This window comes from Urocampus carinirostris, chromosome 18, assembly GCF_059441175.1.
Source record: "Urocampus carinirostris isolate Australia breed hairy pipefish chromosome 18, RoL_Ucar_1.0, whole genome shotgun sequence".
Lineage (NCBI taxonomy): Eukaryota > Metazoa > Chordata > Actinopteri > Syngnathiformes > Syngnathidae > Urocampus > Urocampus carinirostris.
This window is the reverse complement of record NC_142366.1, coordinates 1,733,742-1,746,706: the sequence shown is the minus strand read 5'-3', so window position 1 is coordinate 1,746,706 and position 12,965 is coordinate 1,733,742. Positions and strand designations below refer to the sequence as shown.

At 41.6% G+C, this 12,965-nt stretch overlaps 1 protein-coding gene across 1 annotated transcript in view; it reads left to right on the top strand.

The window, feature by feature from the left end:
* The window catches only part of galnt11 (UDP-N-acetyl-alpha-D-galactosamine:polypeptide N-acetylgalactosaminyltransferase 11 (GalNAc-T11)), a 28,031-nt gene extending 27,190 nt beyond the window's left edge, over window positions 1-841 (top strand). Inside the window, exon 12 of the mRNA XM_088322684.1 lies at window positions 518-841. Coding sequence (XP_088178810.1) covers window positions 518-658 — 141 coding nt within the window. The 3' untranslated portion in view covers window positions 659-841. The remainder of the gene's footprint in view (window positions 1-517) is intronic.
* Window positions 842-12,965: the final 12,124 nt, after the last annotated feature.

Here is a 12,965-nt window from a genome sequence, read left to right as displayed (position 1 = left end):
TTTTGCAACATTATGTAGTTATATTTTTGTACTAGTATTATTTTAATATTTCTAACTGTATTTTTATCGTATTTGTGTACAGTACTATATTTGTAGTATTTTGTAGTGTTTATGCAGCAGTATTTCTATAATTTTATAATTTTGTAGTGTTTCTCTACTCATATTTCTGTAGTCTCATTATAGTTATATTTTTCTAGTATTTCTTCAGCAGTATTTTGGTAGTATTTCCATAGTAGAATTATTTTAGTATATCTGTAGTATTTGTCATATTTTTTCTGTTTTAGTATTATCTATTACAGTATTACTGTAGCAGAATGTTTTTAGTATTTCTGTTGAAGTATTTTTGAAGTATTTTCATAGTAGATATTTATCGTATTTTTGTCGTATTTTCATAGAAGTATTTCTTTAGTATTTTTGTAGTATTTCTGTAGCAATAGTAATAGTAGTCATTTTTGTATTATAGCATTACTGTAGTAGTATTTTTGTAGTACCAACCTTTAATCTCTCTTCTTTGCAGAAATGGGCACGCTTGTACCAAGTCTCGGTGGGCCAGTGCCTGTCTGCAGCCCAGCCAATGGGTGTTAAAGGCCACGTAGTCATGGCGATATGTGATCCCTCGCCCCCGCAGCAATGGCAGATGGAAGAAGGCGGGGTTTAACCCAATAAAGCGACAATCTGCTATTCAAAATTTTAACCCCTTTTCAGATTTTGTTTTCATAACTCGAACTTTGACGAGTGTGTGAACGCTTTTATTTGTAAATTAATTAGGTCAAAAAATTATTAATCTGTGATTGTTTTTGTCAACCAAAACAGATCAATAAAGGTTGTCCGGCGATTTTAATGGGAGTCAATGTTCATTCGGCAAACTGTGTTAGTGCAAACAAACACGGGATTAGGATTATTGGGAAGAAAGGGGAAACATGACACAAGGAAATCTGATTTTAGTTAGCAGTTGTTCACGGATCCCGTTAACTGCCAGGGTCGTCAGGGCAACACACCATGTCTTGGGCAAGTACAGCCTGGCGGCGCCCATCCCTCTCCAGGCCCGTTTTATGTATAAGGTTTTTTTCCCCCTCATTAAACGGATAGTACTGGTTCCAATGGTTACTAGTAGCAAGAGAAGCCTGACCTTACTCAGATACAGCGCCTTCATCATCTGGTCACCGTTTTTGTCTGTGTAAACCATTCATCTATCCATTATCTGCACCGCTTATCCTCAGTAGGGTCACGGGAGTGCTGGAGCCCATGCCAGCTGTCTTCGGGCAGTGGGCAGGGGACACCCTGAACCGGTGGCCAGACAGTCACAGGGCACACAGGGACAGACAATACGTTCGCTCATTCACACCTAGGGACAATTTGGACCGGCCGATTAATCTGACAAGCATGTTTTAGGAATGTGGGAGGAAACCGGAGTGCCCGGAGGAAACCAACGCAAGCACGGGGAGAACATGTAAACTCCACACAGGAAGGTTTGATCTCATGATCTCAGACATGTGCTGCACTGCGCTGCCCCTGTGTAAAGCAGAGCTTTTTTTCATTTTTGAACTGCCCTAGAATAAAGTTGAAATTACACCTCCATTATACAAGGTGGCAGTGGCGCTCTCACTAGGGGGTTGGGGTGTTCTTCCCGGGGGGTGGGGGGACATGATCGGAAATAACTGGGAAGCGTCATACCCTTGGCATTTAGTGGCAGTAGCATGTGACAATACTAGATCCTTAACCACTGGGGAAACCCATTTACTAAATCATTTTTAACGAGATATTTGGTGACCTTTTTTTTTTTTTTTTTTTTTTAAATTGTCATCATTAGGTAAAACCAAAAAATGTGTATATGTTTTATATTAGGTGACCCAAAACGTTTTAGTTCTTAGCATGTTTAGGTGACCGATTTTTTTTTTTTTTTTCATTACGAGTCATGAGGTGACACCCAAAAATACCACCCATCCCAGCCATCTTCGGGCGGTGGGCAGGGGACACCCTGAACTGGTTGCCAACCAGTCGCAGGGCACACGCTCGCTCATTCAAACCTAGGGACAATTTTGAGCGGCCAATTAACCTGTCAGCATGTTTTGGGAATGTGGGAGGAAACCGGAGTGCCCGGAGGAAACCCACGCAAGCACGGGGAGAACATGCAAATTCGCACAGGAAGTTTGGTAGCTGGATTTGAACTCATGACTTCAGAACTGTGCCGCACACGCGCTAACCACCGCGCCGCCGTGCTGCCCCAACAGGAGAAGTAGTGTGGTTTCGCGTAATAAACTCCCCTTCCTGCGGTGTCGCTGTATACCAATGTGCAGCCTTGTACTTGTGCTTGAGAACTACAGAGGAAGGAGATCATCACTACTAGTTCTGCACTCGCCTTGTTCGACCCTTCCCTGCCAACAGTCGTGACAGCAGATGCGTCAGACTATGGCATCGGTGCTGCGTTGACACAAATGAAAGGTGACACATAACAGACCATTGCATTTCCTTCCAGGACGCTGACTGCATGCGAGCGAAATTACTCAACAGTTAAAAAAGAGGCTTTGGCATGCGTCTGGGCGACTGAAAAGTGCCGCACTTATCTCTGGGGCCGTCACTTCACTTTACGGACTGATCATAGCCCTTTGACCACTCTACTCACAACCAAAGGCCTTGGAAGTGCAGGCATGAGAATAGCTTGCTGGTCTGCTCGCCTGCTGTGTTTTAACTACACAACCGAATACAAACCAGGACATGAGAATGTTACTGCAGATTGCTTGTCACGTTTGCCTCTCCCCATCACAGACGACCACGAGGAGATGGAGTTGGTGGCTGCTGTGTCTCCAGCAGTCACTGCTGATGAGCTCTCCAGTGCGTGTGAGGAATGTCTGGTGCTACAGAAGGTGCGACACTACATGCAGAAGGGATGGCCTCGTACTGCAAAAGTCCTTGACCCCCTCATCGTGCCATACTTCTGTGTGCAAAATGAGCTTGCCGTGCAGAACAGCATCATTGTGCGTGGCACTCATCGTGTTGTGATACCACAACAGCTACAGGAAAAAATGATCCAACTTGCTCACGCTACACACCAAGGGATCGTTCGCACTAAACAAAGACTGAGAGACTTAATAGAATAGAATAGAATAGAATATACCTTTATTGTCATTGTTACAAAATGGGTTAACATATTGTGACAACGAAATTGGGCATGACACTCCAGTTTTACACATTCACAGTGAGGTATGAGCCAAGAAGATAAAGGAACAGAGAAGATAAGGTTATAAAACAAGGGGGATAAGGCTATAGTTATCATTGACATGGTATTTACACAAGAAATGTCGGCATGTGGGATGTTACATACAGTGTTGTCGTGATACCGTTGGTATCGTAAGGGTTGTGCAATATTGCATTTGGTGCAAAGTCATCATAGTGCAAAAAATAGTCAGCATATGCATTGGTGCAAACATAGACAACATAGTGCAGAAAAAAGGAAATGGTCAGACATTGTGCAAGGTGAGCAGTAAACGTAGTGCAGTCGACATGTGCAAGAACATAGACATTAGTACCATTATATTCGTATGAGGTAGTGTTGGCACAAGTTTTCAGGTTTTTTGTGCTGTGTCTGTTTTGAGCAGTGAACAAACATAGTGCAGACAGCATGTACGTGAGTACCATTTTACATTCGTGTGAGGTAGTTTTTTGCAACAGTTTTCAGTTTTTTTGTGCGGTGTCTGTTTAGGGTGGTAATGGCTGTGGGGAAGAAGCTGTCTCTGAGTCTGTTTGTTTTTGCTTTGTGTGACCTGTAGCGCTTGCCGGAAGGCAGCAGGTCGAAGAGGTGGTGGCCGGGGTGAGAAAAGTCCATGATGATGTTTTCTGCTCTGCTGAGGTAGCGAGAGCAGGCAATGTCCTCCAGACTGGGCAGAGAGCAGCCGACGATTCTCTGGGCTGTTTTGATGATCCTCAAACGTGGCCTGGAATGGATTCTCACGTTGGCTCGCCATCAAATCATGCAGCACCTGCTTGCAGCAAAACCGCAACCACACGTACTGCCCTGTTACAGCCTGTGCCTACCCCAACTGCTGCCTGGGAAAAGGTTGCTGTGGACATTGTTGGTCCTATTCACTCTGCAACTGCTGATTGCCGCTTCGCCATCACCCTCATTGACTATTACAGCCGATGGCCGGAGATTGCCTTCTGCTCAAATGTTACTTCTGCCTCTGTTATGACTTTTCTTTCCATTGTGTTTAGCAGAGAAGGTAATCCACAGGAAATTGTTACTGACAATGTCCCTCAGTTCGTGTCGACCGAGTTTGAAGCATTTCCTAGAGACAGGAACATCACACACCGTCGCAGCTCTGTGTACTACCCACAGGCCAACGGTGAAATTTAGCGTTTCAACAAAGTCTTCAAGGACTGTCTACAAACAGCCAACATCGAAGGTAGACCACTGAAAGCCTTCTTCACTGAGTTTTTACACACACTTACAGAGCCACACCACATGCCGTGACTTCAGTATCCCCCGCTGAACTGTTGCATGGTAGACCACTGAATACAAAGCTTCACATCACAGGTCTTCACTCCATGCGCCCCACTGCTGACAAAGGCAACATGCTACAAAACATACAAAACAAACAACAGAAGTCAAATCAATACACTGACAAACGTCGTGGTGCAAAATCACCTAGCTTCCAGATTGGCTCTGCGGGGTTCGCATCCGTAAACCTTGAATCATTGCCAAAGGACACTCAAAGTTCACCAAGCCACTGACAGTGGTAGCCCAAAAGGGTCCAGCCACTTATCTGCTGTCTGATGGAAAGGTGTGGAATGCTTTCCACCTTGCCCATTCTTCCACCTGTGCTGCTGCTTCAGCGCCACAGCCTGCTGATGCTGATGCTTGTCTCCTGCCAAGCAACCAAGGTGCTGAACCACCTGAAACTGAAACTGTGCCCTCACCACATCCCTCTCCGAGTGCACCGAGAATACGACATGCTCCTGCATGGCTTCAAGATTATGTGACTTAAAAAAAAAAGATACAGAAAAGATGTGATGTTCAAAAAAAAAAAAAAACATGATGAATGTTCATTGTTTAAAAAATTGTCATATTTGTTTATGATGTGATCCCCATACAGTCTGCTTACGTTTACAAGGTTTACACACTTTTGCTTACAGATATTGACAGTATAGTTCCTTACAATATTGCTTACCTTTGATAAATATTTACCTCTAATCTGGTAATGAATATTGAAATGTATGTTTTCTATAAACTCATTCTTACCGAAGAGTTATTGCGTATTTCAGATTAATGCTACTGTTTGTGTCCTAACAAAAAGGTGTCGCTGTATACCAATGTGCAGCCTTGTACTTGTGCTTGAGAACTACTGAGGAAGAAGTTAAGTAAACACTCTATGAATGTACGGTCCGTGCCTGTCTTGAATCTACTACAACCCTACTACATACACAACAAGTAGGTATGTAAATTTTGGAGCAATAACAGAATACTTGCAGCAGTTTGAGAACCCATTTAGTGTTATTACAGTCTCTGAAACCTGGTTCAATGAGGAAAAGATTTTGAAATAAATGATTATAATTTAAACCAGTGATTGGTGGCGCAGTGGTTAGCGCATGCGCGGCACAGTTCATGTCTTAGGAACCTCCTGCGTGGGTTCAAATCCAGCTCCAGACTTCCTGTGCGGAGTTTGTATGTTCTCCCCGTGCTTGCGTGGGTTTCCTCCGGGCACTCCGGTTTCCTCCCACATTCCAAAAACATGCATTTCAGGTGAATTGGCCGGTCCAAATTGTCCCTAGGTGTGAATGTGCGAGTGAGTTGTCTGTCCCTGTGTGCCCTGCGATTGGCTGGCAACCAGTTCAGGATGTCCCCTGCCCACTGCCCGATGATTGCTAGGATGGGCTCCAGCACCCCCGCGACCCTACTGAGGATAAGCGGTGCAGCTGATGAGATGAGATGAGATGAGATTTTCAACCACTGTGCCGCGACACACTAGTGTCCCGTGAGAGATCGTTAGGTGTGCCGTGAGAAATGATCGAATGGCACTTTTTAAAATTGTATAACACATTTATGAATCATTTTCTGTAACTATGTTATTGTCAAGCGTCTGTGCTGTAAAAACTGGGGGTATTATAAATTAGATTTTAATTAAAAATACTTTTCAGTGTCATTTTATAACATTTTGGGTTAGTGGTGTGCAGCAAAATTTTTCCAATGTAAAAACATGCCCTGGCTCAAAAAAGGTTGAAAAACACTGATTTAAACTATGTAATAGATTAAATAATACAGGAGGAGGAGTCACTATATGCATGCACAAGAAATTAGAATTTAAAATAATACAAAACATGTCAATAGTAATCAATGATTTTACTTGAATGCTTAACTTTAGAAATTATAAACGAAAAAAGGAGAAATATTAGTCAGTTGTGAGAGAACCAAGCTCAAGTTAGAAATTTTCACAAACTGGGCTGAAAAAATATATTCAGCAATTAACAGCAAAACACTACTCATCTGTGGAGATTTCAACATTGACCGGATGATTCCAAACAATTATAAAACCAATAATTGTACAGCATGAGTTTATACCCAACTATATTAAGACCTAGTAGAATTACTTCACACAGTGCATCTCTAGTTGAAATATCTTTACAAATAATATTGAATTTGCAAATTATGGATTATTGGTTTGTGATATTTCTGACCACCTGCCAGTCCTTTCTGAGTATGATGATAGGGTAACTAATCAAAAATACATTATAAAATATATTTACAAATTAATAGAAAATAAAGCGACAATAAAGTTACTTTATAAGGACTTAATCAAACAAAACTGAAATACTATATATGGTACAGATGATGTGGACAGTGCCTTTGATATATTTTTGGAAATATTCAGTACAGAATATAATAAAAATTGTCCAATGAGACAAATTAATGTTAGCAATAAATCAGTAAAGCATCATTGGATGACTAAGGGTATATACAATATTTGTAAGAAAACAATTTAGAAAATTCATTAAACTGAGGACCAAGGAAGCTGAATCGTAATATAAACGTATAAAAACAAATTGACGGGTATATTAAGAGCTAGTAAGAATTTATATTATAGTAGTTTACTACATTAGAACAAAAACAATGTTAAAGATATTTTGGGAATATTAAATACTATAATAAACGGTGTAGAGTATTCAACATTTGGGTAGAATTCCGTTTTGCAATGTCAGAAAATGATCAAACAATGTCAAAACATGAGAGGTGAATACTGTGTTTTTAGTTAATCACATAGATATGTTTTTGACTGCTGGAATGTGAGGTTGGGGGTGGGCGTTATCTGTCGAAGTGTCCATGGGCAAGACACTGAATCCCTTATGCCACCGATAGCAGGTAGTTGTCTTGCATAGCTGACGCTGCTATCAGTTAGTTAGTGTGTAAAAGGGAAAAATGTGAAGCACATTGTAAAGCGCTTTGGGAGGTCTTCATTTACTTGGAAAGCGCTATATAAAAGCAGACCGTTTACATTTACATTAGCTGCATTTGCGCATCAAATGTTGCCGTGACAGCTCCACCTGAGGGGGTCCGCCCCTTCTCGGAGACTGGAACCCAGAGCTGGTACACGTCTCACCTTGCAATGGCAGTCTGAATTTGTCCAGTTACAAGGTAGGAGGGCATGTCCTGGCAGGAGGAGCTAGACCAAGGCCCTGGTCAGACCTGGCCAGGTCTCAGCTCAACGGGCAGTCAGAGAACCTTGCCAAGTCAGCAGCCACGCTTTATCAAGCTTGCGGACAAACTAGTGGGACAAAGCCAGCGACCTCAGGGAAGCGTCAAGCCACCAGTATTCAACACTTCAACACTCTGTATCTTGTGGTCCTCATCCCAACCTGCTCCCAAGCCTACCATGATTCTTCATCACCATACAGCCGAGGACCTAAAGACTGGGCCGTCCATCAAAGCAGAACATTGCAGAACATCTTGTGGTTGCAAGGTATTTGGTGGTTAGAGGTGGGAACTCTATCAAATTACAGTAGCGTAATGATTAAGCCAACATTGTTGTCTATCCAAATGGTGCCAGTTTAAGTTCCCAACTTCTAGTTGTATTGTTTTTCCTTCTTATTGATTTGTATTCTATCAAGCTTCTTCAGTAGATGATTAGTAAAAAAAAAAGTCCATAAAACCAAGAGTGTGTGTGTCTTGATTAAAGTATATTGAACTATCAAAACAGTAAAAAGAATTCACCTAAAGAGTGTGTAGCCACCCTTCAGAATAACCGAACAAGGTTTTTCATCCGTTTTCCTCACATAATGAAAAGAATAGATAGATAGATAGATAGATAGATAGATACTTTATTCATCCCCTAAGGGAAATTCACATTTCGGCAATAATTCATTTACCACCCATATTCGCTGTAAAAACAGTACCTGTTATGAATATCCAAACTATTTAATTGACAGGAACAGTGACAATTATAATTTATATCAAATTGTGGATTTTTTTTTATTGTTTTTTGGTGAATGTTGGACCAGAAGTAGCTGCAAATATCCCTGAGTTTAGTGGCAATCAATTCAAGTCACTGATTAAAATAAATTCAAAGACCATGTTTTTTGTGGAGTATTGGAGTCAAATATAATAGACGTGGTTAGAAATTGTAGAAATAAAATGTCAACTGATTGTTTTAACATAGATATGGTATTAGTTTGGCAGCACGGCAGCGCGTGTACGGCACAGTTCTGAGGTCATGAGATCGAACCTTCCTGTGTAGAGATTGCATGTTCTCCTCATGCTTGCGTGGGTTTCCTCCGGGCACTCGGTTTTCCTCTACATTCCAAAAACATGCATGTCAGGTTGATTGGCCAGTCCAAACTGTCCCTTGGTGTGTATGAGTGATGTGAGTTGTCTGTCTATGTGTGCACTACGACTGGCAATCAGTTCAGGGTGTCCAATGCCTACTGCCCGAAGATAGTTGGGATGGGCTCCAGCACCCCCGCGACGCTACTGAGGATAAGCGGTGCAGATAATGGATGAAATTAGTTAAGCAAATTATACATTACATTGTGAAACCATTAACCTACATCTGTAATTTATCATTTCTAGCAGGTAAATTTCCCCCAAAAATAGCAAAAGTGATAGCAATATACAAAAATGGAAACAAACACTTCTTCATAAATTACAGACTGGTATCCCTGCTTCCTGACTTCTCCAAAATATAAGAGAAACTTTGTAGTAATAGAGTAGAGAAATGTATAGATGAGCATAAATTAATTAATAAATGTCAAAATGGTTTTAGCGCTAACACATCAACAAAAATGACGGTTATTGATGCTGTACAAGAAATTACCAATAGCATAGAAAAGAGGAGATACGCATCAGGGATACTTTTTTGTTTGAAAAAAGCATTTGATACTATTAATCGTAATTTACTATTCGAAAGTGGAACAAGATGGCATCAGGGGAGTGGCCTTGGGATGGATTCAAAGCTATTTGACTGGGAGGCAACAATATGTGAAAATGGGAGAGATGACATCTGGATACTTCTGTTGTGGAGTACCATAGGGTTCCGTCCTGGGTCCAAATTTATATATTAACGATATATTTAATGTTTCCAAACTGTTAAAATTATATTTGCAGATGTCACTTACATTTTCTCTTCCGACGATAATATTAATCTAGTACAGAATATTAACAGTGAATTAACTGACCTAAAAACATGGTTGGATATGAATAAATTATCTTAAAATTTAAATAAAACTAAAGTGATATTCTTCTGTTATCACAGGGCATATCTAGACCTGGCGGTGAAAATGGATGGTGTTGCCATAACATTGTATCAGAAATCAAATTGTTAGGAATTACTATACAGACGCTCCCCTACTTAGGAACATTCGACTTACGATTAACGGGACATACCATCATTTATTCGGGATGTCAAAAAATATCCAGACATTGTGCACCCTTTTCCGAGTACAGGACATTACTGTAGTGCTTCTTTCTGCTGCTACTCGTGTGGTGGCGCTGTGAGAGGTCACCCAGCATCCACCCCGAAGAAATCCGATTACTCTTCCTAGTTCGTCATACTGTACTGTATCTCCCTTACAAACTCAACGTTTTGTTCACTCCATCCTCTTTTTGTACTCGAAAAACGTGCAATAAGAATAATATACACAAGGCAGGATACTGTGATCATACCAATATTCTATATCTACCAATATTGTATTTCTAAATTATTAAAACTGTTCGATCTAGTGGAGTTTTCCACTTCCCAACTAATACTCCAAGTCAAGTCAAGTCAAATTTATTTATATAGCCCTTAATCACAAAAATGTCTCAAAGGACTGCACAGATTACAATTACAAAATTACACAATCACCTGATATTAAACCAGCATCCAGCATCCAAGTGAACAAAGATATATAGCAAGAGAACATACAAACATTATTCACATGAAAAGAAGGAAGCTATAACTTGAGACGATGCAGTAAATGTAAAATCCAACCGGTGAGAACTACCAGGAAAAGTATGTGTGCGTCTATATGTAGGCTTAAACTTTGGATCAAATTACAGGATTGAGCTCAAACGATGTCCAAATATTCACCAGTTCATATCCACCCATCCATCCATCCATTATATGCACCGCTTATCCTCAGCAGGGTCACGGGGGTGCCGGAGCCCATCTCAGCCATCTTTGGGCAGGGGACACCCTGAACTGGTGCCAGCCAGTTACAAGGCACACAACAGACAACTCACTTGCTCATTCCGGCCAAGGGACCATTTGGACGGGCCAATTAACCTGACATGTATGTTTTTGGGAATGTGGGAAGAAACTGGAGTTCTTGGATGAAACCCATGCAGGCACAAGGAGAACATGCAAACTCCACATGGGGAGGCTGCAGAAGCTAGACTTGAATCCTGAACCTCCGCACCGTGGGGGTGCGCACTGAAACAAAACACAGATCAAAAGAATCCTTATGATGACACAAAGCTTTAGTCCACGCATCCACTCGCAAGGGTTACTGCAGCCCCCCTCTTGAGCCAGGCCTGGAGGTGGGGTCGCTCTTACTGGAGCGATTTGCAGCCGAGTGTGAAGCGTCCAGGATGAATATCAGCACATCTAAGTCTGAGACCATGGCACTCAGCCGTAAAAGGGTGGCATGCTCGTTCCAGGTTGGGGTGCGATCTTGCTCGAAGTGGAGGAGTTCAAGTACTATATCTTAGGGTCTTGTTCACAAATGAGGGTAGGAAGGAACAGTAGATCGACAGACGGGTCAGTCGTGGTGAAGAGGGAGCTGATCCGAAAGGCAAAGCTCTCGATTTACCGGTCGATCTATGTTCTACCCTCACCTATGGTCATGAACTGTGGTTTATGACCGAAGGAACATGGTCCTGGATACAAGTGGCTGAAATTAGTTTCCTCCTCAGGGTGGCTGGGCTCTCTCTTAGCGATAAGGTGAGAAGCTCAGTCATCTGGGGGGTCTCTGTGTAGAGCCACTGCTCCTCCGCATTGAGAGGAGCCAGTTGAGGTGGCTTGGGCATTTGATAAGGATGCCTCTGGAAGCCTCCTTCGGGAGGTGTCCTGGGCATGTCCCACTGGCAACAGGGCCCAGGGACGACACGCTGGAGAGACTATGTCTCTAGGCTGGCCTGGGAACGCCTCTGGATCATTTCGGATGAGCTGGAGGAAGTGGCTGGGGATATGGAGGTCTGGACTTCCCTGTTAAGGCTGCTGCCCCTGCGACCTGACCCCAGATAAGCGAAAGATGGAAGATGGATGGAAGGATGTATAGCCACAGAGCCAATGTCCATCCATCCATCCATTATCCGCACCTTTTATCCTCAGTAGGGTTGCGGGGGTGCTGGACCCTATCCCAGCTATCTTCGAGCAGTGGGCAGGGGACACCCTAAACTGGTTGCCAGCCAGTCGCAGGGCAAACAGGGACAGACAATTAGCTCGCTCATTCACACCTAGGGACAATGTGGACCGCCGGATTAACCATGTTTTTGGAATGTGGGAGGAAACCGGAGTGCCCAGAGAAAACCCAAACAAGCACAGGGAGAACATGCAAACTCCACACAGGACGTTCAATCTCATGACCTCAGAACTATGCCGCACACGCGCTAGCCACTGCACCGCCGTTCTGCCCCCCAGAGCCAATGTAAATATGTATATTCGAGAGGTGTTTGCTGTATGTAAATACAGAACCTGTGCGACACAATTATTAATGAAGTCAAAGGGGTAGGATTTAATAAGCATATGCTTCTTCCGACTCCCTTTTGAACATGTACGATAATTTTGTTCTTGTTTTTTGTTTTTGTTTTGTTTTTTCGATTTGTTGTTTTGTTTTCGATTTGTCATGTTCGGATTAAAAGTTTCATTCATTCATTCATTCAAGTATAAGTGACGAATTTTTATTTTTTAATATTGATTTTAAGTCATGAGGTAACCCCCCCCAAAAAATCCATCTTTATTCTTACAAATCATTAGATGAACAAAAATCTTACTCATCAGTCTTTATCATTTGGTAACCCTGAAAATATGTAGAATTTTTATATTAGGTGACCCAAAACAAGTTTAAGTGACCTTTTTTTTTTTTATTGATCACGAGTCAATAAGTAACCCCTTAATATTTTTTTCCAGATTACCAAAAAGTGTAGTACTGTTTTTAATTTTTTAGGAATAAACCAAAAATGATCTTTTACAGGTTATTAGAAAACCAGAAATTAACATTTGGTAACCAAATATCTTATAGTTCTTTTTTACGAGTGATTAGGTTACCTATATTTCTATGGCATCTATGCTATGAGGGACAAAAATAAATATGTGAAAAGAGTGCAATAAATGTTGTAAATCAAAATAAGAAAACAAACAAATAAACTATTAAATAAATATCTAGAAAATAAAAAAACGTTTAAGGAACACTGTGTAATATTTGACCACTAGATTTAACTGTGATGTGTGGTGCCACGAAAAACGGGTGTACAAAGCATAAGGAAGATTCCAAACTACAGG